The sequence below is a fragment of the Seriola aureovittata genome, chromosome 14 (assembly GCF_021018895.1).
Source record: "Seriola aureovittata isolate HTS-2021-v1 ecotype China chromosome 14, ASM2101889v1, whole genome shotgun sequence".
Taxonomy (NCBI): domain Eukaryota; kingdom Metazoa; phylum Chordata; class Actinopteri; order Carangiformes; family Carangidae; genus Seriola; species Seriola aureovittata.
In genome coordinates this window covers 13,027,469-13,054,947 of record NC_079377.1, presented here as the reverse complement: position 1 = coordinate 13,054,947, position 27,479 = coordinate 13,027,469, and the positions used below count along the sequence as shown (strand labels likewise).

The following is a 27,479-nucleotide window of genomic DNA, read 5'->3' as shown; positions in this document are numbered from 1 at the left end:
ACAGACAGAGTTTCATATTTTGGTATGTCGCCCTTTGTGTCAGCAATGAGTTTTAGTGCTGTGATTGTCTTATGGATGAATGGAGCAAAGCAACCAAGCTAGTTCCTCAGTTGTGAGACTAAGGCTGTGTCTGAAATCCCTCCCTGGTTCACTCACTCACTGCTTCCTTTATAGTGGTCACACACAAAAAAATCTGGGTTATTACAGCTTGGGTTTTAATTTCATAGTTTTTGGTCATGATTCCTGTCTGTAATAGCAAAAATGCACTCACAGTTGCTGAGAAGACAAGGCCTCGTAGGTTAACCAAACGAAAGAAAAGCAGAAAACAGAACCTGTTTGTTTTGAATATTCTTGTTCAACTGTGACCTAACATACTTTACTGTAGTGTAGTGTCGTGTAGTGTTGTGAATGAACACATTTTCTCCAAGCTGTTGATGTGACGGATGGAATAACGTGCATTCCTAGTGTTGAGCTAGATCCACTAGTACAGTGACATTTGAACGAAACACATTTTCATGTTCTAATATTTGAGCATTTTCATGTTATATTATATCTTGTTTGTTATTGTCAGTTGCAGCAGCTTATGTTTTCTCATATCTCATGTTAATGTCAACCTAACACCAGCGGTGCTAAGAGTAGAAGTAGAAACCGGAGGGCTCCAACAGAGGGAACGTAAACACAATAGCTGAAGAAAAATTTGCGTTCGTTATCTTTCATAGAAATATCCCCCTTCTCAGGTATGAGTCCCCTCATGATAATGGTTCATTTTTGTGTGTTAGATTGAATGTGTGTACATGCTCAGCGAGATGTTTTGCAGTATGTTTGTGTATTACGGAGTATTGAAGTAAATTAGCCTGTCTGAGGAAAATTAAGCTAGCCATCTTAAGCTAACCCCTTTGCAATGCTAACCACACCAGTTGTCTACGGAGCTGTTGCATGCTGTAGCCATGCGGTTGGTGAGGTAGCCTGTAACCTGTTTGCATTGTTAGAGTTGTGCTTTTGAAATATGATTTGAAGATTGCGAGCGTACGAGAAATAAGCCGCTTCATTATATTTTACAAATACCTGTGCTTGTCATTTTACATTATTACTGATGTTTGTTCTGTGTCGGCACTGTTGGTGTTTGTGGGGTAACTGTCCGTAGTGACGCATGTAGTCACATTTGTGTTTGGATTGCTTAATTCAGTCATTACACACACAAGGAAACAAGAATAAAGTTTGTGTCGGTCCTCCTTCGTAGAAATATCCCCCTTTTCAGTCCTTGTCCTTACTTCCGTGATTGTGTGACTGCTTGTGTTTCTGGCCCCATTGGCCAAAAATAAAACCTAATTTGTCATCGTTTACCTAAATACAAGGGGAAGTCCTGCTGTCAGGTGTCAGCCAAGTGTCCCAAAGAACAACTTCACTTCTGAATGAGGTCCATAGCAATCTACATCATCTTGGGTTGTATTACGCTCACTTTTCCTTTTCAGTGTCTTTCTTTGTTCTCTATGGAAATTTACATCAATGTGACATCACAGACTGGGTGCAGGGAAAGAAAAATTCTTATCTAGTCACGGTAGACGGCAATGACAAGAGCAACCATTCACCAGCACAATGTGAATAATGAGAGCTCATAGAAAGTGGCATACTTCGGAGCCACAACGCAATGGCCTTTTATGTTGCAGAGTCTCAGTCGTCTAAGTTTTGAATAGAATAAAATATACCCTGAGTAAATGAAAAATAATCAGACTTAATTGTGCCCTGCTTAACTTACAGTCAGACAGTAAAGAGGAGATGTGTAAGTTCTTCCGCCCACAAACCTGTTGTGCACAATGCCAACCACTTAGGACAGCTTGAAGTGGTGTTTTGATGTGAGAGATAAATGAGGTCTGGGTTGGTGCCAGAGTATGGCACAGGGGGATCCTGTCGGCCAAAGGAGCTTGTTGTGGGAAATGGGAAGTTGAAGTACCTATTTTAGATGACATTTCTTTGATGTCACGGCCTCTTTAATGTTGTTATATTGCAATGATAATATTTGCTAGGCTCATACGGACATACCTACCTTGCTTTAGACAAATACTGGCAAACATTTTGCACATGTTGACACTGCAGCGTGAAAGTGAAATCACTGAACATGCTACACAAGTACAGTGTAGGTATTTCTTTTAGATTCCTAACCACATACAGGTCTTCTTTTTATCTGTTGATCTGTAGTGCATCAGTCAGGGCAGGCTCCATTTATGCCACACAATTCTGGCAGTGAGTGCCAACTGGCTGGTGAGTACAATCAGTTAAGAACCCTGCCAAAGCACTAGTCACCTCGTTTAAGAATTATGTTTTTATTTTCCTATCAAGTGTGGCTATTGTGTTTTTTTACTTTGGGATGAGGGCGCAGTCTTTTCAGTAAGGTATGATTAATGCGTGCTGTCTTGTGCAGGCCAGCTGGATGGTGCAACATCTCCACGGTCTATTTGCCGTCTATGACTCATGCAGCACACACTAGAGAGTAGGCCTACACAGAACTCTTCACACACACAGGGGGGGGAAACCACACCTTTTAAAAAAAAAAAACAAAAAAAACAAAAACAAAAAAAAACAAAACTGTGAACATTCACCTTCTAAATATCATTTGGGTGAGTCAGTAAATCTTTTTAAGTAGTTAATCAGTTTGCTGTTGTCTGCATTTCTTTGTATGATGTGTGATGCATGACCACATGTCCCTTTCCACACAAACAAACACACACACACACACACACACACACACACACACACACACACACACACACACACACACACACACACCTTTTAAAGAGTATAAAGTAAATGATATTTTCATGCTTTCTGAGCCCGACCCGGCTGTTTCTTAATCTGTCACTTTAGCATTGTGTGTAAAAGAGAACAAGTACACAAAGAGACAGACTCTCCGAAAGCTTATAAAGCTCCATAAAACCTCATATAGAGAATGTGTTCTTTACTTGAGGTGTCGCGTTGAGTTTTGTGATCAATAAAGATGTCCCATACATAAAATAAATACCTACTAAAAACGTCAGAGTCTCGGTCATACTTCTCGCACATGGAGAAAAGCTACTTTCTCTTGTTGGGTTTGTATAAATTCAGGATTCCTTTCTGCTCTGCCGGGTTGCTTAAAATGGACTGTCACTGGCAGTCACTAAGAAGGGGGAAAAAGCAACTATAGATCATTGTATGGGCTCTTGAAGCGCCTTGTCAGGAGCCGTTTATGAGAATTAAGAGACCTGAATTAGTATATTTACACTCATATATTCTGTAAATAATTTGTAGATGTTTAACAACATACAGCTACATGCTCTCAGACCCACTGGAGTTCATTCAAGTATACTGTATCTATAAATTCACCAATTTAATTTAACTACGCTAATGAATGCAGAGCACACATTTTTGTTTGTTTAGTACATTTAACTGTAGGATATAATTTAGATTACACACTGCCACTTTTAGACTTTTTTTTTCTCAGTATTGTGATATTTGAGGACTGTACAACAATCACTGTGGGAGGGGAATTAAATCTTAAATTTCTCTTTTTATAATTGAAACTGTATTTTTCTATTACTCCTACAAGGGAATGCTAAAATATAAATCTGAGGTGATTTAAAAAAAACAAAACAAAAAAAAAAACCCTCCCAGCTATGTCAGAGTAACCTTCCCCTTTTTTTCTGACACCCCCATCCCCCAATATATATATTATGTAATTACATAGATCAAATATTACATAAAATAGAAGGTACGATAATGAGAACATGGCCCAGCAGACCAAAGTTGTAACTTTTTAAATTATTATTATTTTCTAGTAAATCGTTAGAAAATAATGACCACATTCAAATCTTGCCTTAAATTTGAAAGATTTCTTCACACAGAAATAATCCAATCAGTCTGAAAAGAGCTTCACAATATGCCCACACTAATGTTCACAGCACAAAATGTTAGGATACATCATATATATGATATATAAATATTTTAGTTTTACCTTTATAACAACTTCCAAAGGCCTGGATCTAAATTTAACTAGTCATGGTGACAAACCATAGCATTTTATGAACCATGAATATCCAAGTTCTGATTTTATTTTCTTAAAAAGGGAACAAAAATGGCAAACTGACTTTCTATGAGACAAGCAATAACCACAATTGAAAATCAGTTAAATTATTTGAAAAAGAAAACTTTGAAGTCTCAACCAGTCTGAAAGAAAAGGCTACAGAAATGTGTCTTTGCACCAAAACGTCCCATGTGGTGCAGCATCACCGACTGAACAGACGCTGCAGACACCTTGTGACACTTGTTGAAGCCACTGACTGTCCACAGTTCAGAGAGCGCTTCAGAGCATCCCTCCACACGACATGCTGTTCATGCTCCACGGCTGGCAGCAGTAGTGCAGGTAAGGGTGGAACTGGTAAGCCTGGTACAGTGGCACAGTCACCGGGATGTGTATTCCACTCGCGTGAGGGTACTGCTTTTGATTTTCCCTCACCAGCACTTGGACTGCTACTTTCCTTGGTGAGCTGCACGCCGCCATCTGCCGCCGTTTAGTTTTATACCTCCGGTTCTGGAACCAGATTTTTACCTGAGTCTCTGTGAGTTTCAGAGCTCCCGCCAGATCGGCCCGCTCGGGGCCTGAAAGATATCGCTGCGCGTTGAAGCGGCGCTCCAGCTCGTAGACCTGTGCGTGAGAGAAGGCCGCCCTGGAGCGCTTCTTGGTACCGGGCCTGGACTGCTGCTCATCGGATGAACAGCTGACCGTTCCCCCGCTGTCATGACATCCCTCATCCTCTGTCTCCGCCGTCTGTTTCTGCCGTTTATCCAGCTCCACACACTGTAGTTGCTGGTCTGCAGCGCCTATAGGAAAGACAATAACAGTGTGTGACGACAGTAAATGTGTGTGTTGTCTCAGGCAAGGTCAGCTGCTGGCTGAGAGGTCACTTCAGCATGATGCTGATGTGAGGTTTTCCTCTTCTATCCCTTTCACACTATCAGAGAGTCAGAGGACATTATGAAATAAATGATAAGGCACAACTCAAAAAACTTTTTGCCATCATGGTGTTGCTTTCCAGACACTGACGACTTCGTTCAAATAACAAAAAGCAAAATCTGACGCAGCAAAAAAAGAAAAAAAAGTGACATATATGGTATAACTGGCCTCGGTCTTCTTTCTCTGATCCAAATATGCCCCAATTCAGATCTCTGGATTTATACAACGAACTTTAATGCTTTTTTGTTTTTGTTTTTGTAGGAAGAAAATGAATCAGCAAATACTGCTGAAATATCTAATGTCGTCTGTTGTGAATTAAAACCATATTTTTTATTTTTCAAAAATGCCACTTTGGTGGGACGAATGCATCCAGTTTCCAAGCAAATTTTTAATTGTGTTTTTGTGTTTAATTAAATGATGTTACTTTATCGATCTTATTTCAAGATTCCATTTTGTACAAATATAGCCGACTGTAAATTCACAAAACCGTCGCTTATTGTCATAGGTGTAAAGCCACCGAATCTTTACAGTTCCATACTGCCGAGTTGAATAAAAGTCCTCACCTTGTCTGAGCTCAGTTTCCTCTCCTGTGGCCTCCTCGCTGTAGGTGTCAGATCGGAGGTTTCCTAAAGACAGCCTGAGATCGGGAGGAAGCCTCTCCGGCTGGATGCGGTTCTCCTCCGCGTCTTGGAGAGACAGATCAGGGACTCTGGTGCCATCGTGCTCGGTGCAGATGTTGCGCTTTGGTGCGCAGAGCGCCTCTGTACTCTTGCTACCGGACTTCCCCCGGGCATCACCTCCGGTGAGGATGTCTTTAATGGAGAAGGGCGAAAAACTTAATGTCATGATGAAAATAAAAGCACGGAAAGTTCCTCACCCCCGCATGCGATTTATCTGGAGGCATCAAGAGATGAGCTGCTCGAAAGCAAACCGTCCTTACTGATTCGATCTTTTCACCGCTCTCTTTAATTGTTCTCCGTTAATTGTGGTGAACAAACTTCGGTCTGTTAATGAACAGCCTATATCAAGAGCTGACAAGAGTATTACAGCAGCAGCAGCTCCAGTCAACATGTGATAGGCTCTTTTTTCTTTCCTGGTCCCTCCTTCGCACCGCCCAGCTTCATCCTGGTGTCTAACTCAGGACGAGGTACAGTGATTTTTCACCATAATGGGATTTTTATTATCTTACGTTACGGACATAATGAATTATTGTTTTAAAGGGAGTTAGTAGCTCTTTGTAGCTGCATTTGGAGATTTTTTATGTTCTCTGGAGAAGTAGAGAAATTAGACCCAGTTGAGCAAACATTATTCAATATTGCCGTCAATATAAGACAGGAATTGGACAGCGAGACGAGTATTCTTGCAAAATGGAGCCGTTTCAGCCTCTGTGTGTTTACCAGGTATTTATTATTTGTAAATTGTGGTAAGAAAATCAGATGCGTAAAGTTCGCACAGCGTGCGTAAAACGCAGATTAGTGAGAACATGTTTTTTTTTTGTTTTTTTTAAATCCCCCCACAATGCTGCAACCAACAATTACATTTGTGGTTTAATTAATCTACTGTACTTTGACAGGCCCATCCTAATATAAAATGTCTAAATTTGCTCCAGTCCCCTGAATCTTAACAGAGGTTAACGTCTTATTCTTCATATTCATGAATTTTACCAATTCTTCCTCTTTATGCAGAAAATTATGGAAGTTTTTAGCCCAAGATTGTGGACGCCATGGTGCCATTAAACATTATGATTGTTAACAAAACCCATAACAGAAATTTCGCTGAGTGACTAAGATTAAGGGAGAATGTTATTATGAAAAGCGAGTGCCACTCCTGTTGCTCAGACAGGTGAGGAGCGCCGCCGTGTGGTCACCATGCATGGTTTCCAAAGTTAAGAGGTAGGTAATAAGTAAAGATGGCAACTATAGAACCCCCCCTCCCCCTCCCACCCCTTCCCACTACTCTCTCGCCCTATCTCTCTCTCTCTCACACACACACCAGCACGCGCATTACACAATCAGCAGGCCTATCCCTCAGCTAGGAGACGTGATGACAGACGCGGTGATCTGCCTCCTCCGTGTTGTTTTGTTTTCTTCTTTTGACTAAACACAGAAATGTCTCTGCTCGCCACAGAGCGCTGCACAGCTCCAGGGGTTTCAAAGCTATAGCTGGATGCGAGTGTGTGGAAGTAGTAGCACACTCAACATGTGTTCAGACCACGACATGTCATCGCCATAATTACAAATGTAACATTTTTATTCAGAAAAACCGTGGGGGAATTTAGTCTATTAATCATTAACATGCTTGCTATATAACAAATAGTGTTACTGTTGGTTTCTGAATGAAGCAGCCTTTCATTTACCCACTCGCTCACAGTTCCAGACAACATGCCTGATTTATAATCCCACTCCTAATACGCACATATTTTCAAACTCTCCCTCTTTTGCCTGCTAAGTAGTTTCCCACACACAGACTCTGGATCAGACACTAAAACTCTGCAGCGCATTCACGAAAATCTATACAGTCAGCTATTACTGAAAATGGATTTCTATGGCAAAGGTGATGCCAGAAAAGAAATACCTTTCTGCTACACACAAAAGAAAAACCTTTAAATCTTTATGCATCAGCTGCTTCCACACTCAAGTCAAGTCAGTTTTATCTATAAAGCGTTACTCTATGGTTAACTCTGTCCTTAAACCACTGCTAATTCATTTTGCCGCAATTCCAGTTAAAATGTTTTGTGTCTAAATGTAACGCTTTGATGCTTTTTACATTGAGTTATGATAATGTTATGGTAATATAGCTACACGGTCAAATCAGAGATAAATTGGCTGCAGCTCTGAAAAAAACAAAACTTTTCCATAAGCATCCGATGCCATGTTGTGCGGCCGGGACGTTACTTGAAGGGCCACCTAATGGGAGAGCGTTTACTCCAGCTTCTCCGCGCACTTTTCTCCTTCTCTATATTTGGGCCCCGGTTTTTTTTTTTTTTTTTTTTTTTTTTTTTTGTGAGCTACTTGAGTGGTTGCCATTGGAGACTCTGTTTTGGGAAACTCCGCGCCCTGCGCTGCGATGAGCCGAGCTGCTATCTTTGGAAGCACGAGATAGCGATCGCAGCGCCTGTCAGAGCAGCCGTGGCCGGGCCGCGTCCTCAGGCATCGCCGTCCTGTCGCCAGCTCTATTTACACTTGTGACTGTGCAGCACTTAGAGCTGACACCAGGTATGTCCTACCGGCAGTGCAGTAGTCAGGGGAAGTGGCCAGTGGAGCTATCAGAGGAGACAAACACTCGCTTTACGTTGCCATTCATCTCCATTAATAGTGTCTGCGTATTCGACCATGTCTGGGAGGTGAAGGTGTTTAAGTCCATCTCCATTCAGCGGTGTGTGTGTGTGTGTGTGTTTGCGCGCCCAAGAGTGAGTGACTAAAAATGTGGATAATTATAAAATTATGATACAATTATTATAAAGTTACTTGTACTTATTTACTGAAATTACCAGATTTTTATCATTATTAGCTAATTATTATTATTTGGAGCATAGTAGCATTTACTGTCATATTTTATTTTAAAATATATATTTCAGGATCATCCATCAACCAAGAGAACATTTTCCATCGATATTTATCATCCAGAGCTCTGTGAGTTTATTCGCTCTGTGGGTCCCGAGGATGCTGGCTGTCTGGTTAATGTCCATCTGTGAATCCTGACCGGACATTAGCTCGCCTCTAAATTCTCTCTGTTTCTGGTTCTTGTCTCAGACCAAAGTCTCCTACAAGCTCTCTCACAAGGAAAAAAAAACTTTCTAGGCTTGAGAAAGAGATTTGAGAAGATGACAAACTACATGCTTGAGGAATAAACCTAACTCAACATTCATTTATTTCAGTTTCCACATTCATATGAACGTTGGGATAATAGGGCGAGTTTCCAGACAAGGTCAGAAACGTTGCACTGAGCATAGAAAAGTGTATTTTTGCATTCATTTGCACTGTATTTGTTTAGGTTCTGTATGTCTTTATGTTTTGGTGAGCTTATACACACACACACACACACACACACACACACACACACACACACACACACACACAGAGAGAGAAAGCACAGTACAATGCAGTCACTTGTATCATTTAATTTCATCATTATTGATCATTTTCTAAAAAGCTGTTTTTGAGTAAAAAAAAAAAAGCTACTGGTCAAACACAAAAAAATCATAATACTTAATAAGACTGCATTATCTGGTCATTGTGGTCCATTTTGTCATTCGCAGTGCATTCTTCGGGGATCTAATTGGATGAGGCCAATAATAAATTCATTGTGGGCTATACTGTATGCATGAAAACATGTGTGTGTTTATGAAAATGTCCATACCATTTCCCTTTTCTTTATTTTTGAACCACAACAGGCCACATTACACACAGTCTTTGCTCATCGACAACATTCAGATTTAAAAGTTTCCTACACTGTGGCGCAGAGAAAAATGCGCACACTGTAGTTAATATGTAGGCTACAGTATGTCTCTCAGTCAGCGGGTCAGGGTTTCCTCATAGGCCTGCCTTGAGTTCCAGCCACCTGGTCTGTATTTTCTGTTATGTGTTACAGTTATAAATTGTGCTATCCTCGCACCGTTTGATCGGATTTTCATGTTTGAGTCTATTCCGCCATCTATTCCCATTAGTCTCTCTCAGTTGTGACCTTATATGATGGCTACGCTACCATGCCCGGATGCCCTGCAGAGTTCCTTGGCAGGGTGTGACCACTGATCCTTGGGGAGCCTGGCTTTGCGTCTGTGCGCCAAGGTTTCCTAAATTCATGTTCATGAAAGCGTTAGCGGTGGTGTTGCTGGGCGGCAAAGCAGGTAAACTAGAGTAAGTACAGGAGTAAGTGTTAGAATACACCGAGCTGTTGTAGCTGTAGGCTGGATACCCGTTGTAGCTGTACGGGTTTGGAGCTCCGACTGTGTACGAGGTGTTATAGTTCTGGGATCCAGTCAGACAAGGCCTCCCGTCCCGGACCAGCACTGGCACAGCCACCCTCCTGGGCGGCGGTGGTGGGTGGTGGTGGTGGTGATGGTGATGACCCGCCATCTCCAGAGTCTTGTCCTGCCGCTGCCTCTTACATTTGTACCTCCTGTTCTGGAACCAGATCTTGACCTGGGTGGAGGTGAGTTTGAGGGAGCTGGCCAGGTGCTCTCTCTCCGGGGCGGAGAGGTAACGCTGCTGCTTGAAGCGCCGCTCCAGCTCGAACACCTGAGCCTGGGAGAAGAGGACGCGGGGTTTCCTCCTGGTCCTCTGCTGCTTGGTGGCGGGTTTCTCCGAATCTAGATCCTCACACTCACCGCGCAGCACACCGCAGCTGTCTGCAAAGAGAGGAAGAAATTCACTGAGCACCAAAGTTTAAAGAAGAAAATATTTATTCCTGATTTTATTACAGATTGATTAATTAATTTTAAAACATTAATTTCCATAAAATGTTGAAGCAAAACAGTTTTTCCATTTAAAATAAATTTGTTGTGAATTTTTAAAAATATTCCCTATAATTTGCCCCTATAATTTGCAGTATTTATATATATATACTGCAATGGAAGTTGTCTTATTTTTATTTAGCCAATAGGAAATACATCAAAAGGTGGTTTCAAAGAGAACTTAACTGAAAGAGTTCATTAAGATGGATTTTTGACCCAAGTATTTGACAATTCATCTGTGTACTTAAACCAACCATGAATGTTCACATGTAGGAAATTAAAGATGAGGTTAAACTTTTTTTTTTTTTCTTTTACATTTCTTCATTTTCTGCGGCGATGACATGCACATTCATATGGATAAATCTAAGAAGCTGTGAAGCTGTCATTAGAAGTCTGGTGCCTTACATTTCTGCCCAGTGATTTATACGGATTGTTAAAATTATATAAATTAGTAGAAATGTAAACAAGTTAACGTCTGTAGGCTAACTTTATGTATAGCAATTAAATTGCAGCTAATTAACAGCCTAGAACAACTTTGTGGGCGTCCATTGTCCAAGGCGTGGCTCAGCTAGCAGTTTTTGTTCTAAATCATAGTATCATTAAAGAAAGAAATAAGAGATAAGTAACACCTGGATATTTAGTTTAAATGTTAAATTTATTTTATATTAGCCTGTTAACAAAAACTCTTCTTGTGAACCTGTTTCCTCTGTGTTTATCCGCTTTACACTTATTTATATCTGAATCAACAAATAATATCTGGTCTATGATTATTTCTCCATAAACATCTGTTAAAGTCAGTTAAGAAGATTAACCCTAATTGTTTTGCAAGACAGGCAAGTATTTTTGAATTTTAATTTTGGCATATCTGTCAGTGCAGTATTATTATGCTTCATCATCATCCTCACTGCTTATTGCATGTGTAGAATCAGCCTCTGTACTCACTGCTGTCTTGCTCCTCCTGCTCGGTCTCCAGACCGAGCTCTGCGGAGTGGCTCTGCGCCGGGTTGCCGAACATCTCCAACGGCAGCCCGGACCCCGACAGCCGGTCCGGTCCGGTGATCGTGTTGAGGTACGACATCCTCTCCTCGCTCTCCGAGAGGCCGGAGCTGATGGGACTCGGACTGTCCCTGCCGGCCAACATGCAGGAGGGCGGCGAGTGAGAGCGGAGGGGTTTGTTTGGGAAAGCTCCACCAGAGAGACCGAAGCAGGAGATAAACTGGAGCGGGTGCTGCTGAGATTGTTGCTGCAACTCTAACTTCAGTATGTCCTTCACAGAAAAAGGCGTGGTGGAAGACGTTATGACCGGACTGGGAAGCATTATTACCACCAACAGAGAGGTGACAGATAAACAGTCAGGAGGCTAGATCCAAAATCGGACTAGTTTGTCTCCGGAGGGTGCGTAAAAGAAGTGAATACCCCGTGCGTAAGCGTGAAGAATGGTCGCGCGCTGCTTGTTTTTCATGCGGACCGAGGAAGAGGACTGGCTTTCCTTCAGCTGTGACATCCCTCTCTTCTGGTTGTGTGACTGTGGCTGGAGGGCTGAGAAAGAGAGAGAGAGAGAGAGGTCGATCCTGTTAGAAAGCCAAGATGCTGTCCTCTCCCTTTCAGTGACGTTCTGATGCGGGGGAGGGAGTCTCTCTCTCTCTCTCTCTCTCTCTCTCTCTCTCTCTCTCTCTCTCCCTCCCTCTCTCTCTCTCTCTCGCTTTCTCTCGCTCTCTCTCTCCGCCTGGAAGACAAATAGCCCTAATTTATGAAATACTGTTATCACCATCGACTCCCCTCAGATTGTTAAAGGTGTTAAAGGTAAGGAAGTTTTTATTGCATACTTTTTGTTTTCCTAACAGAAAACAGTCACAGCACAGAAGCCTTTAAAATTGTATAATAAAAAATGAACTCAGCAAAACCCTTAATTCGGTGCAGCACCTATAGGTAATTGTTGCTTATTATCCGGTTACTCAAATACCATTTATTCTCTTCTTGTCTCTACTGAATGGTCCCAGGAAATCACAACTCTTCCCATCATCACTAAGGTGGTTTTAAGATTACGCATATCTTCGTTTCCTGTCTCGGCAATCCAAGGATAAGATAATATGCAGCGACTGTGGGAAATGAGATAAAATTGGCAGCATAAAGAGGCATGAAGAATATAAATTTAGAGCTTTGTCGTTTATTTATGGTTCCCTAATTTGAGAGAGTTTTAGGATTTTTTTTTTTTTTTTAACAAAATATGGCTTTCCCTTGACATTGGGTCAGTGGTTCCAAAATAAACTGCGTAAAATATTAAAATAAGTTTGCTTAATTGAAATTATCCGTTTCTTGTGCAGCAGTTAATACTGGAAAAACTGGAATGAAGAATCGTTTTAATTCGTTAATAATAACAATAATAATAATAAGTGGTAATGATAATAATAATAATAATGTCACCTGCTTTAAAAAGTTATTTTAATTGATCAAAAAATGTTTTCTATGTTTGGCGTGACTCCAATAACAGGAGTCGCAGATTCATTTCTGTAGGTTCCCAGTCTTCCCAACATGTTTTGTCTTCTTTAATAAATAATAAACAAAAAATTTGGTCTCATAATATGTGAAATAACTCATTTAATTTCACCTGTGTGGCAAAGGGCAGGCTCGCTGAAACGGGACACCTCACTCCTGGTCTCCTATCTGTGGCCAAGTGCAGGCGCCAGGGTCTGAAGGCCCATTGCTTCTAAACCGTGTGGAAAGAAAAGGAGGGCATGCCGACATAATCTCATCCGCTCACCATCAACAAGGCGCTGTTTAGATTAGGGCCCCCCCTCTCAACCCCCCTTCTGCTGCTTCTTCTTATTCTAGAGATCCCTGTCTTTAAAATTGTCCATTTAAGTGAAGTGGGAAAGCATTGAGAGGAGTCTGCGGAGTAAGTAGGCATTTTTTTCAACACAAAGGCTTTAGCAAAATCCTAAATGTGTTCCCGTGATAAGCAAATCCAGATTGCGCCCTGAGACACTACTAGAACAGCCTAAAATATTGTGTTCCTCAAGATTTACTTATAAGGAAAAAACGGCTGGTAATTTTACACGAGTTATGTGGAATTTATTCGGACTTAAGTGGAGTGTATTGGTTCGTGAAAATACTCCAACAGGCCTGTAAATCTCATCAATTTGTTTCCCAAATATTTACCCAGCTATGTTTATTGTTCAGTGATTCAACAAGACAACAGAACAAACACAGTAATCGATGCACATTACATAATGACTTTGGTGGAAAATTAGAAGGCTGCTGTTTCTAAATGCGGTGCTGACTCACACTAGTTTGGTTTAAGAGTTGTTTTTTTTTATGTCAGTCTGAAAAGTTCACTCTTATTCATGTCGATTCAAAGCGTCACGGGTGAGAGCCGCAGGTTTCACCTCTAATGGCTCAATTAACTTGTCAACCCTGGACGCGCACTCGCGCGCCCACGGCGTCGCGAGGCCTCCGCTGACCATCAGCAATTGGTCTTCGCGTGCTACCGGCAGGCCCGAGAGTGGCCAAGCCGAGAAGCTTGTTTACGGAGCGGAAGAGTCTGTTTCCTGCCTGTAACAAAACCCAGACTCTCAGTTAGTGTCAAGGAGCTGCTCGGTGCTGAGTGCGACTCTGCAATACATCATCTTCATTTCAGAATCATCGCGATAAGCCGAGTAAGGTCAGGCCCTCAACACGGGTCAGCACGAAGAGGCCGCCCAGCTCTGGACACGTGTATTGGACACACAACAAAGAGAATTTTGAGAAGAAAAAAAAAAGAAAAAAGGTAAATAAAAATATCTACCTCTGCTGAAGTCAAATTTCAATCATTCCTCTCAGTACACTTTCTTTAAAGTTGGTGTCTTGCCAGGCAGCCCTGAACATGTTTCTTCTTGTTCCTTTCCTTCTCTCCATATCTCTGGCTGGCTAACCTGTTGAAGCAGTGTCTTCTCTGCAGGGTGGCAGGTGTATAGTCATATCAGTGGTTGCAGGCCTAGAAATCCTAGAGATGTAGGCTAGCTACCACAGGGTTGAACGTTTTCTAAAGACAGCAGATCCCTGAGCACAGAATGGGAGTATGATGACTTGGTAATGACTGCAATTATCTTCCCCCTGTGGTCTGTGCTTCTGTAAAGCTGAGGGGCGGTTGGTATCTGATGGTTTTACCACACAAGTAAACTCTGCGTAAGGAAAGCATCAACACCTCCTGTGTCTATGCAGCACAGGCCTTGTGCATGTGTGTCTGTCTGTGTGAGTGTATGTGTGTTATTATGACATGACACAGCTTTGTAGAGTAGCACTTAACATCTTTCTACAAAAGAGCTGGCTGTTTACTGGTGTTACCATAACAGCCTGGATGTGTGATGAGGAACTGAAGTATGATTACCTAATTGTCTTACACTGCTGCTGATAAGCTAATAACAACAATAGATTGTTACTCTAGGAAAATAGATTAGCTCAAGTGTGTCTGCACGATCTGTTTTCCTTGTATGTGATTCCAAGAGAGGGTCATTTAAAGGGGTGTGAAAGCTCTTCCCCTGCATCTTGCATTGGGAAAGCGTGTTGCAATATGGAAGTGATGAGGCCATAAAGACTAGAGGACCTTTTAAAATACAGAAGAAAGCACAATTGCATGCAGAGCGCGCTCGCCTCATGTAGCTCATAGTGTGCTTTCCTTTTTCCTTTTATTTCATGGTCATCAGTAAGAATGGCAGAGGACCAAACTGTTGTGTGTCAGTAATGGCTCAGTTCTTCTAGGTCCCGGAAGGTGAGTCTTATCAGCAGCCCATGTGATGGTGTCAGTAGCCAGGACCTAGACTGTGCTATTGTGCCCCTGCCTGGGCCCAAGTGACGGATGACAGCGCTTTCTCACTGGAGGAAATGAGGAGGCCAGAGGCGAGCCCGGGGCCAGAGTTTTTACCAAAACCCTGTTCTCACCCACTTACCTTCGGCTCCGAAGGTGCCAAATATTCCACAATAGCGGGCCGAAGGTTGATGGCTAAGTTGCATGTTGCAACAGTCCCCCAGGGCTCATTGTGTTAACCAGGGTAGAAAAAAGATGCCCTACTTAGGTAGTTTTTCATTTGAAAGAGTGTGAGAGGATGATGTGTTTGAAAACCAAAGCCCTGCTCTGTGTATCAAGGGTCTAACTCGGAGACCATGAAAGGAGGAAGTGAGGTCAGGCCAGTCTGGGTCCCCTGCCCTTTGCCCTCCCTTGGGTCTCATAAATTAGCCTGCTGTAATTCTCTCCCAGACGGCCTTGCCCCAGCAGGTGTGTGTTTGTATATACGAGCGCTAACAGGGGGATGTAAGGGCTGTAATGTCCGTGATCTACGGTGTTGGGAATTTAGTTTGGGAGGAAACATGCAAGCTAAATATGCTTATCCTCTCTGCTGCCACACAAGGCATGTAGATAAAGACGCTGCAGGGAGGAGGGCTTTCGCTGAACAGCATGCGTGGGCCTTGAATGTTCCCTCTTTCTGCTTCGTATGTTCTGTCCTACTTGGCCAGAGCTGGTGAAAAAATATTAAAAATATCAGAAGGTTGAATGAAGTTCAGCTTGCTACTGCAGGGACTTTCTCTAACTTGCCAAGGCAGTAATGACTCTCTTGGGAAAGACAATGTTGCTGTAAAATAAAAGTATGCATGCATCCTGGCTTCGAGAGGTAAACATCCTTGAGGGAAAATGCTACTGTCTCTCCAGCAACCACGGTGGTATCTTAATCAATGTGACAGTTTGTTTTGGCAAAACTCTGTCTCCTCATGAATAAAGTTTAATTTTTTGTAAACAACTACTGTATAAAATACCAAGCAGTGCAGTTTCAGTGTCCAGCATTACTGTTGTGTTCATAACAATGGCCGTTGGTATTGGTGTATTGACATTGGATGTCAGTGTAAACGGAGAGACTGTCCTTCAACTGGACGACTTTGGTCCAAGCCGCAGTGTTGGCAGGCATCCGCTCTCATAGAGATATTGAGTCCCTGCTCTGTAGCCGACCCTGGACTCTGACCTCTCTGTGAATGGAAGAATGAAATCAGATGATCTCCCCCTGTGTGGATTAATAAAATGTCACACCGTTAGAGATCATGAAAGACACTGTGGGGTTTCTTGTCACCTAACAATTTTGTGGCAGTTTATGCAGACAAAAAAAACAAAACAAAACAGCCAGGGTAAAAATTCAGACATGAGTCTTCCACTTCCTGTCTTTGTTTCTTAGCATGCATATTTGTATAAAGCTGAGGTCTGGAGAGCCTGAGTTGGCCAAAAGACAACATCAATCAATTAGAATAGCACAGTGTAGACCTTGTGTTTGAGGTTCCACCCAGCCTTATGGGGTAAAGGCCATATCTGTGAAAGGCAGTGAGTGACAAGCAGACCTTTAGAAGTTATTATCATCCTTCTCAAAAATGGTGATCAAAATCAAATCTTTGATCAAATATGTGAACAGTACCCATTTACAGATACATAGATTGTACAGTTTCTGAAAAAATAAGTTGTAGGTGAGACAAAGCAGTCATTTTCATTTCTGTTTTACTACTTTATTTCAGTTTTAAGTACTTTGTTCCCTAAATAAAAGTGTTGTATAGATAAAAATGTATTATTATTATTTAAAGGAATTATTGAGCAGATTGTTGCTCTCATGTCTGTACAAAAAATGTAAGGTGACCTGTACAGCCAGTAGCCGGTTAGCTCAGAACAAACATTCAAAACGGAGAAACAGATCCACCCAGCAGCTCCTCTGAAGCTCAGTAATTAACGCAGAAATGTGTTCTTTTAACACTTCGGTTTTTGGATGGATTAAACAAACAAAATTTGAAATGTCAATTAGCGAGCCTGCTTTAGAGGTAGATGGATTTTGTTACATTTGGACAGAGCTAGGCTAGCTATGCTATGCTAAGCTAACCGGCTATTGCCTGAACATAGCTCCATGTTGTACAGATATGAGAGCATTATCGATTGTCTCATCCAACTCACGGCAAGAAAACAAAGACTTCTTTTCCACAGTCTTGTGCTATTCCCTCAGTGACACTATGTAGTGGCATTGTCAAGATTTCCCTCTGATATGAAGAAAACCATCTCACAGTGTGAGTGTTATGATTGTTTTTAGCTGTGTAAACAATGAGATTGCAACTTTGATAATTACGTCTTTGCACTTCTAAAATACAAATATTTAAGGGCGTATAACTGATGGGATGTCTGAGAATTTGCATTTTCAAAAGTAATTATTAGTATTATTTCGAAAATGGCATTTGCATTCAATCTGAATACACTCAGTCAAGCAACTTCTGTCACTCAGATGGTTATCTTTATTCATGCAGGCACTAATGTTTTAAGTTCAGGTCTACAGAGTGCAGTTTATTCTCGGTCACATGTACACATTTGAGTGCAAAAAACAAAACTGATTTCACGTGACGATACCAAATGGAGCACATAAAGGTATGTACGCATATACAAGCTTGCACAGACATACACACAAATACACTGCTCAGAATGTAGTCAGCGCTGATGTCTGTTATTGCTTGCACGCTCCATCAGTCATTGGACTACACAAGGAGCAACAGGGAGGTCCTGTGCTCTTTGTTGTTGCTGTGTCTAGTCCCTTGTTAGAGAATTGATGACACTGTCTTTGGAAAACAAACAAGGCGGGAAGCTAAAAAGGTGGTCACTCACCAGAACTCTCTGACCCAGAGACGCAGAGGCCATTGCAACATGTGAGCAGCGCTGCAACGGCCCCCTTGGAATGTGCTGCAGTGTGTGTGTGCACACGCTCCTGTTTGTGTTTCAGTGATACCACAGCTGGAATGTGACTGTCTTGTGCCTGAATGTGTGCCTTTGTGTGCTTCAGTGTCAGCGTCCTACAGCAGCAGCGATAACCTGCATGCAAAATGAAAACACTATGATAAAAGAAACCTTGTTGGCCCAACTCTTCTTTTTTTGTCATATTTGCATTACACTAGATGCCAAAATAAATGTTCCACATATCAACGTCAAGGAAATGCAGAGAAGGTGCCTGTGAGTGTTTGGCTGACTAATGCATTCATCTAGATGTGACACACTCCCCCTCTGGGCACTGTCTTGCCAGAGGCTACTCCTGTCACTCTCTGCTCTGACTCACACTTCACATCACAGTCCAGACCGTGGCCCTGGGGCCTCCCCACTACGTACACACCAAACCCTGCTCAGGGCCCCCAAGCGTTGTTCTGGGAGCTCAAATCCCATAATTGCAGGGCTGACAGTGATAGCTAACGTGCTAGACACCCTCACCTGGTCGGAAAGAATGAAAACATCTACTGTCAAAGTGAAGCGAGGAGATGAGTGGGGGTGGTAACAGGTACGGGGAAAGTAAGTAACATCTGGTTGGGGAAAATAGTAACTTAGTGTTCTGTGATAACCGGTGTTTGGATTAATTGTACCACTTTTTTAAAGTATTCTTTTTAAGGGCTTTATAAGGCGTAACTGATCCTTTGATAATGGGTGATAAAGCATTAATTCATGGTTTATAAATCAGACATAAGCCAATATTCTATTAACTGCAGAATTATGAGCCTAATGGATTTTTTACAATCTAAATTGTTAATAGTATATCAGTGAACTATAAAGCATTCATGTATTCCACAATCGCTGAGTTTAAAGCACTTTTTTGGCCATTTAGGGGCAACGGGACAGGATGTAAATACACCACTGGTATATAATCACCTTATAACAGTATAAACAGTTCCCTATTTACACATCCACCAGACATTGAGCAACGTTAGCATTCATTTGAAGATATATTTTCTGTTCAGCTGATGACTATAAATCCAATAGTTACTCTCCTTTCTGTTTGCTAATTTTCACCAACTACTGAGAAAAAAAATCTGCCTCTTTAGCTACTACATGTTCCACTATTTTCACTGGCAAGTTGCTTACTTTGTGTGTCTGCTGTTCGCTTCTGGGCAGGTAGTGTGTAGTGGGTTTATCGCAATTTCTTTCCAGTGAAATCTGATGCTGGCGGCAGCTGAAAACAAATGCTGATGATAGTGATAGTGATAGCTTTAACTACATAAACTGCCATGAAATGACAAATGTGACAGAAACATCAAGAACAATCAGACTTATTACTGATCTATACAACATTCAATATCCCCTACACACGGTTTAAGACCCATAAAAATACTCCCTCTCTTTCATTGAAAAATTCTCTCTTTCAATTATGTAAATTTTGTTAATTTCAAAAAATATAACTGCTGAACACAATATGTCACCTTCACTAAAAAGTCCATTCTCAGTTAATATGCTTAAGAAGCTTCAAGTTTGTACACCACACTTGTGTACATTGCATAATGGACCACGACTGGCTTCGAAACTGGCTGTGATGTCACAAGATGGTGCTCATACATACACGTTAAACTGAGATTTAAAGTGAGAACAGGGAAACTTTCCCTCTTTCAGCAGATAAATGTAGAAACAGCCCCTAGTGTCAAACTCTGCTCATACATCATTCTGCACAGTGAAAGTCAAACATCCAGATGACATAACAATGAGCAAACCACATTTATTTGAGTTGACAGGATCTTTAAGCAAGGATTTATAAACCATTAATAAAGACATTAGATACAATTTATAAGCCCTTTATAAGGTATACTTTATTTTAGGCTGCTGCTGGCTGATTGCATGCCACGATTATTACGTTTACACAACTGCACAAACTCAACAAATGCAACAACTTAGTGACAGTGTAATTAAGAGCAAGTAAGGACTTATCAGTGTTATTAGGAAAATGTAGCCAACTTAAAAGTATCAAAAGTATTCGAGACAGAATGACAGAATGCCCCTTACAGATTATTATATTATAGTTGTGGATTATTATTGCTGAATCATTAACACGTAAGAAGCATTTTATTGTTGAAGCTAGCGAAAGTGCAGCTAATTTTAATTACTTTATATTCTGTTAATGCATCAATGCATACTTAATCATCCGATCATATGTTTTGTGTGTAAAATCTATCTGCAAATTAACTAGTAACTGTAGTGATGTAACTACAGCTGCCAGATAAATGTTGTTCAGTAAAAGGTACATTTACTTTAATGAAGTACAGTACTGGGTAAATGTGCTTAGTTACATCCCACCACTGAAAGAAAGCCATTAGTTACACATTATAAACCATATATAAACTGGGTTGAGCCATGCAACAGCCCCTTCTTTACCAGACAGAAACATTAAGAGCCAACACTGAGCTGCCTCCAGTGTAGCTGAAAAGTTTTCCAACACAGTCACGCTCCTGGTAGATGTAGAGCAGGCTGGAGTGGCCTTCATTTATCAACCACTCCTGCTCCTGCAGACAGCTGTGGGGAGAGTACAGAGGAGCCGGCATGTTTACACCATAGCTCAGCAGAGGCCCTCAGGACAGAACAGATGAAGATCCTTGCATATAGTCATTTACACAACCTTACATGCACTCACTCAAATAGTGTGGAGCGCAAGCATAGTAACTGTCTCTTCAGTTAGAGTTCAAATTGACATATGTGATGGGATGTGAAGCCTCACTCTCTGTATCGGAGCTTCTACTGTTAAAGATAGATTAAATATAAAGATATTTGCGATAATTATCTTGACTCTAAGCAGTTTGACTTAGATATGTATTATTTTATTATAAATGGAAGACATTGCACTGCAGAACAAACTCATACCATCAGTAGTTCAGCTCAGTGCCCTACTGGGAAGCTATTTATCCAATCTTTAACAAGGTTGGGGCACCATCTTGTGGTGAAAGCCTTTATTGCTATAAAACCCTGAACCACCCACTTTCAGTGCTAGACATTTGTTGTGACATTTGTCAGTCAGCCTACACAGGCATTCATTGGTCAAAACCTCCTGTGCGTGTGTTTTCTTTAACTTTGACCCGACTGGGATCAGTGCAGGGATTGGCTTGACAGATACATTTAGATTTCTATTGGTAAATCCGCTCACACCCACTTTACATTTCCCCAAATCCAAGTTGAAGGTGAAATTCCTCTCTCATCCCAGTAGCTGTCTCGGTTGCCGCTTGTCGCTTATCGTACACAGTGTCTAGTGAAATACACAAAAACAATGTCGGTGTTTTGTGAGGTACCTCAAGCAGCCCCTGTAGCTGTCTTCAAGCTAACGCAGGATTTCACTAACGACCAATTCCCCAACAAGGTGAACCTCGGAGTGGGAGGTAAGTTGTACACATTCAGTCTGAACGACACTCATGTCACCTGCAATGTTGTTAGCCATGGTAACGCTCTCCTGGAGCAACCAACTGGTCTCCGTTCAAGCTAATGGTAGTCTAGCTAAAGAAGCTAGCTGGAAAGTTAGCTGCAAGCGGTGTTACACTGAATTCTGAGACCCGTAACATTTAGTGACCTGTTTAGAAATTGCTCTAGTGTTTATTTGCCCATTTTTCTGTGAATATGGCTACATGTCTTATTTTGATAGCAGTCCCTAAAGTATGATGCCTTCATAATATTCAGATAGTGACACAAACTCTGATATCTGTTAACACAATTTTTTGCCCCATAATATTCAGATATTTTTATAACTGTTGACACAAATGCACACATGATATTGAGATACGGTGATAAAGGGTGACAGAGTAAGTCTGTGGCCAGTCTGGTGGTCTGTCAGTGCAATATTTGTCCACAGATTTCGATGTAACACCTGTAAAGTACAGGAGTTATCGTGGGTAGATGTCAGTTAAGTCTTTTCTGGTTTGGCGTTTACTGTCATGGCAGTTTTTGCGTTACTTAACGACTGACATGGAGATTGTGAAAATAACTACCTTGAGAACTGGCTCACTCTATTTCATCATACCCCGTTGAGAGTAAATACAACTGATCCACCCCCAGTCATTCCACATAAACTACTGATTGCAGCTTAATGTTTCATTATTATGTAACCCTGTAGCAGAGTGTTCTCTGTTCCTGTCCTCACTGGTTTGCTCTCTTTCGCCCTCTTGCCTCAACTCTGCACAATAACCTCTTATGCTGTGGACTAGGGAGTCGATTGGATTACTGCTCCCTCATGGTGCAAGAACAAGCTAGTGGCAGGAGTTTAAATATGTATGGCTTAGGCCTGCTTCTCTCCTAGAGCAAGCAAGTGGCACATTTCAGTCCTCGGTACAACTGCTTTCTGTGTTAATCTTATTAAAAGTAGTAATCCTTGCTGCTTACATTGCAAAGGAACTGTGTGAGAAATATTGCTTTACTCTGTTGTGGCAGTATTTCAGCAGGACGAGGCTACCTGAGTACCATGATTAGTACGCTAGCATGAGGCCTGATAATCCCCTTCTCTCTGCAAGACACAGAGCACTGCAGATGGTCATCAGCTACTGGGCAGCTGGGAAATGTAGGCCACATAATGTCTAGTGCCACATCTAGTAAAACTAAGTAGGCCCTTAATCGATAAGTTGGTCAATATAAAATTAATCAGCAGCTATTCTGACTATCCACTAATCAAGTCTGTATTTTTTCAAACCAAAAATTAACTAGTGCCAGCTTCTCATTGTGAGAATTTTCTTTACATGTTTATATTTTATATTTTTTTTTTACATTTTATAGCCCAAATGATTAATTGATGAACCTAGAAAACATTTGGCAGAATAATAAGTACCGTAATATAAATAATTTGTAGTTGCAGCCCTTGTCATATCAGCGCAAAACAGATAAAAAGTCACTGTGGATTATATTTAGCCATTTGTAAGCCATTTGTCGGCTATAAAGCAAGTTGATGGTCTCTGTTCAGAAGGTATAAAGGGTATTGTATACTCAAGTCCTTATCAGGTGTTGACATGGAGTACACCCAGCTAAAGCATACAAAAGGTGAAAGTGCATGTTTGTTACAATATCTTTGAAGTGATCACTCTGGGGTCAATCTTACACAGGTCCAAAAGCATCAAGCTTCTTACAATGGAAAATGCAATGAAGAGTTCTATTGGTTATACTGCTTGAAATGTACAGTATATGTATCTTTAATGAGTCAAGAGGCTAATTAAGGCTAAGTGAAAAATGAAAAATTAATTTTGGTTTCCTTAAATTGTTCCTTACAGCCTACCGGACAGATGAAGGTCAGCCATGGGTTTTGCCAGTGGTGAAAAAGGTGGAAAAGATCATTGTGCATGATGACAGGCTAAACCATGAGTACCTGCCCATCCTGGGCCTGCCCGATTTCAGATCTGCAGCCTCCAAGATTGCTCTTGGAGACGATAGTCCTGCCGTCCAAGAGAACAGGGTTTGTGTGCTGAAAGACCATATGATGTTTCAGTTTCTAATCTATTTATATTTAAACTGACTTTCCGTCTGTTTCTGTCACTGCCAGGTGGGAGCTGTCCAGTGTCTGGGAGGTACAGGTGCTTTGAAGATGGGGGCAGAGTTTCTCAGGCGTTTCTACAATGGAAACAACAACACTAAAACACCTGTCTATGTGTCCGCGCCTACCTGGGGTACACTCATGCAAACACACAAACAACCAGTGATGTAGCACAGACTGGAAAATAAACATGTTTCCTAGAAAGTAGCTCCTTATTCACAGTCTTTAGTCTTTACATTACAGAGAGTTCCATTGGCTCACTGTAGACTTTAGACTCAGGATGTCAGTAGAGTGTTTTATTAATAAATGTCCTGTTACAACTTATCAGTCATCTAATTTGTTATCAGTTATGATGTGAGAAGCATTAATTAATCAGTATCTAGAGGAATTATAAACAATGAAATGAAAACTCTCTGTTTCAGAAAATCACAATGCTGTATTCGCCAATGCTGGCTTTGAGGATGTCCGTCCATACAAGTACTGGGATGCTGAGAAGAGGGGCCTTGATTTGGCTGGTTTCCTTGGCGACTTAGAGGTAAGTGGTGTGTGACATGGACTCTGATACTGACTCTGATACTACGTAATTTCAGTCATTTTCAGTTGGAGTTTACAGTACCTCTCCATCTTCTCTCTGTTTCCTGCAGAGTTGTCCAGAGCACTCCATCTTTGTCCTGCATGCCTGTGCGCATAATCCAACTGGCACAGACCCCACACAGGAGCAATGGCAGCAAATCGCTGAAGTTATGATGGTATCATACACATGCATGTACACAAATACAAACCAACACGTCTGCTCTCTTGCCTCAGCTATCACCACTAACACAAGTGTCAATATAAACAGACCATGGTTTTGAATGCTCAGTATTATCACAGTATGATAATTGTTTGACCTTTTTGTTTGTTCTCTTCCAGAGGAGGAAGTTGTTTGTCTTCTTCGACTCAGCTTATCAGGGATTCGCCTCAGGCAGTCTGGAGAAAGATGCCTGGGCGGTCCGCTACTTTATCTCCATGGGCTTTGAAATGTTCTGCGCTCAGTCGTTCTCCAAGAACTTTGGTCTCTACAGTGAGTGACCCGTGGGTGCATTGAGTCATACATAATGTGTTTGCAAGAGAGTGATAAAAAGTGACACTCCTTGTATTGTCTTCAATCACAATTGAAGTCACAAAGTGCTTTATATGGCCTCATTTTAACAGCAGAATAAAGGGTAAGCCCCTAACTTAGGTTGTTGTACAAATCATTTTTTAAGTGGTTGAATTTGACATACAAGATATGTTAGGCCACATACGACAGCCAAACTCGCATGCACTTACTGAAGAGAAGAAATATATAATCTTAATCCACACCTGTCTTATTTTCAAATATACACAAACATAGCACACAGCTAAAACTACAGCTAAAAATATATATTCAGAGAAGAGTCTCTCACATTTAGCAAGTTGTAGATTCTCCAGAGGCCTGAGTTGTTTAGTTATTGTGTAGAGAGTAGTTTTACACATGCCAGCCTTTGCCATCTATATGGTTGCAGTAGTAATTTAGATAGGTGCATCAGATTTAGATATATCAGTTTCACCACCTACAGAAAGTAAAGTAAAGAAAGTAATAGCTACAATATTGTTTTATATGTGACCTGTTTGTCCAATCAGATGAGCGCGTGGGCAACCTGACCATTGTGGCTCATGATGCAGACAACCTGAAGCGAGTTCTGTCCCAAATGGAGAAGATTGTCAGGACCACCTGGTCCAACCCACCGTCTCAGGGAGCTCGCATTGTTGCCATCACTCTTAACTCACCTGAGCTCTTTATGGAATGGTCAGTACAAAATAACCCTATAAAAAGAACATTGAAGACCCTGCACGAGGAGTAACTGTCATAAATATAATGCATTTATGCATGCAATTTTTTGATGCACAGTTACTCTTATCTATTTCTTTGAATCCAGGAAGGACAATGTGAAGACCATGGCTGACAGAGTGTTGTTGATGAGGGCTCAGCTGAAAGCTAAGCTCCAAGCTCTGGGGACACCAGGGACGTGGGACCACATCACAGAGCAGATTGGCATGTTCAGCTTCACAGGCCTCAAACGTAAGTACAAAGACCACATACAGAAAGCGAATGTTTTCTCTCACACACATACACATCTCAGAGTAACCACCACACACACGTCCCCATAGAAACTAGTATGTTTGACACTGCATGTTGCTGCACTTACACAAAAAATGCTGAACCCAGCTGTGTGTCTTTGGCAAAAAAGAAGAATAAATTATCAATAAATAATTAAATCTGGTTCTGGTGTATTTCCTGCAGCAAAACAAGTAGAATATATGATTCAGGAGAAACACATCTACTTGATGGCCAGTGGTCGCATCAACATGTGCGGTTTGACCACCAAGAACATCGACTATGTGGCTGAGTCCATCCACGAGGCTGTCACCAAGGTCCAGTAGAAGACTACAGTAACCATAGTTTTTAGCACTTCCTCTTGCCCGGCCCTGAGCCGCCTTGATCCCAGGGACAGTGAGTGTAAACTCTCATTCGCACAAGTATACAGAAAGCTCACTGGCCCTGTTTCCCCCTCCTTTTCAGTGTTTATGCTAAGCTAGGCTAAACACATCCTGGACCTATTTCTCTACTGAACACATAGAGATGGTTTAGATATTCATTTTCTCATCTAACTCCAAGTAAGGCAGTGTTTTTCAAAATATGGTAATTATTCCTTTAGGTAATTGTGTTCTTAATTTGTCCTACACTTTGCTATGTGTTGGTCACGTACTTATACTATTTTTTTTTTCCACATGTTGTGTACTATTAGTGTATGTGTCATTACCAAGACTTTAGAGAAAGTTAGTACATCTGTGACTGTGTTACAATTACCTCAGTGGTGCTGACTCCTAAATGCTAAAAATGTTTAATGTCACACTGTTATGATTAATCCATTCCAAGTGTTAATAACACATTTACAATTTAATTTAGCCTCCAGTAATTAGCATGTATAATTAACTGTTGTTAAGAACAGCTATTAGCTATTAACACGACCAAATTCAGTGTAGCTTCAATCAGAGGAAGCACTTATAATAAATGTCATAAGTATTTACCACCTCTATCATGAATGAAGTAGCTGCTTACATTTATTGCTGGATGAACAAGAGATGAGTGTTCTCAGGAAGATACTTTTAACTTGAAGTATGTAATTTATTAATGATACTGTCTTCAGGGGTTATACTAATTACCTCACTTTTAGTCTGTATTTATGGAGGTTTTTCCAGTTTGTATTCCGCGAGCACAAATGGCACTTAGCTGTCCTAACAGGCGTCCTGACTCCAGAGTAATGTCAGGTTTTTTTTGCTGCCAGCTGAATGTTGTGATGTTTCTGGTTTAGTCAGGCACCTGTCAGTGAAAGTTTGTGCAGCGATTGTCTGCACTATTATGTAAGGCCATCATTTCAGTGGCACAACCACACTAATGATCAACCAGTTTGCTATTGTATCTCTATGCACAGTACACCAATAAAGCAGTCATACTGTTTAGCAAATTAATTTAAGATGAAAATGTGAAACAACAGACTGTGAAACAACATGAATTAACTACTCTAATAAAGAACTATAAATAGTATGTTTGTATTGTTGTCATATATTTTGGAGTTGAATGGGTTTAACGATAAGATTGTAAAAGCTTCTGTGCAAATCATTTGAAGTGAGTGACCAGAAAAAATAATCCAGTGTAAAAGCTTTGTAGTTGAAGTTGGATGAATACACA

The 27,479-nt window shown here is 41.2% G+C and overlaps 3 protein-coding genes across 3 annotated transcripts; 1 reads left to right on the top strand and 2 right to left on the bottom strand.

Moving 5' to 3' along the window:
- Positions 1-515: 515 nt before the first annotated feature.
- On the bottom strand, positions 516-6,007 carry nkx3.3 (NK3 homeobox 3). Its single transcript, XM_056394748.1, has 2 exons — positions 5,548-6,007; positions 516-4,851 (listed from the first exon to the last, which is right to left on the bottom strand). The coding sequence occupies exons 1-2, from the start codon at positions 5,828-5,830 to the stop codon at positions 4,334-4,336; spliced, it is 801 nt and encodes a 266-aa protein (XP_056250723.1). The 5' UTR covers positions 5,831-6,007; the 3' UTR covers positions 516-4,333.
- A 3,091-nt stretch (positions 6,008-9,098) lies between these two features.
- nkx2.3 (NK2 homeobox 3) lies at positions 9,099-11,971 on the bottom strand. Its single transcript, XM_056395780.1, has 2 exons — positions 11,379-11,971; positions 9,099-10,331 (listed from the first exon to the last, which is right to left on the bottom strand). The coding sequence occupies exons 1-2, from the start codon at positions 11,752-11,754 to the stop codon at positions 9,685-9,687; spliced, it is 1,023 nt and encodes a 340-aa protein (XP_056251755.1). The 5' UTR covers positions 11,755-11,971; the 3' UTR covers positions 9,099-9,684.
- Positions 11,972-21,387: 9,416 nt separating this feature from the next.
- Positions 21,388-27,335, top strand: got1 (glutamic-oxaloacetic transaminase 1, soluble). The gene is made up of 9 exons (XM_056395742.1): positions 21,388-21,596; positions 23,466-23,647; positions 23,735-23,858; positions 24,148-24,260; positions 24,370-24,474; positions 24,638-24,788; positions 25,370-25,535; positions 25,666-25,808; positions 26,031-27,335. The coding sequence occupies exons 1-9, from the start codon at positions 21,488-21,490 to the stop codon at positions 26,168-26,170; spliced, it is 1,233 nt and encodes a 410-aa protein (XP_056251717.1). The 5' UTR covers positions 21,388-21,487; the 3' UTR covers positions 26,171-27,335.
- The last annotated feature ends 144 nt before the right edge of the window (positions 27,336-27,479 follow it).

Bases quoted from the DNA above. Each gene is read 5' to 3' on its own strand.
- nkx3.3 (XM_056394748.1), bottom strand. From the start codon at position 5,830: ATGACATTAAGTTTTTCGCCCTTCTCCATTAAAGACATCCTCACCGGA. The intron at 4,852-5,547 runs GTGAGGACTTTT...TCTTTCCTATAG, and splicing joins GGAAACTGAGCTCAGACAAG to GCGCTGCAGACCAGCAACTA.
- got1 (XM_056395742.1), top strand. From the start codon at position 21,488: ATGTCGGTGTTTTGTGAGGTACCTCAAGCAGCCCCTGTAGCTGTCTTC. The intron at 21,597-23,465 runs GTAAGTTGTACA...TGTTCCTTACAG, and splicing joins GGTGAACCTCGGAGTGGGAG to CCTACCGGACAGATGAAGGT. The intron at 23,648-23,734 runs GTTTGTGTGCTG...TGTCACTGCCAG, and splicing joins CTGCCGTCCAAGAGAACAGG to GTGGGAGCTGTCCAGTGTCT.
- nkx2.3 (XM_056395780.1), bottom strand. From the start codon at position 11,754: ATGCTTCCCAGTCCGGTCATAACGTCTTCCACCACGCCTTTTTCTGTG. The intron at 10,332-11,378 runs GTGAGTACAGAG...CTCTCTTTGCAG, and splicing joins GCAGGAGGAGCAAGACAGCA to ACAGCTGCGGTGTGCTGCGC.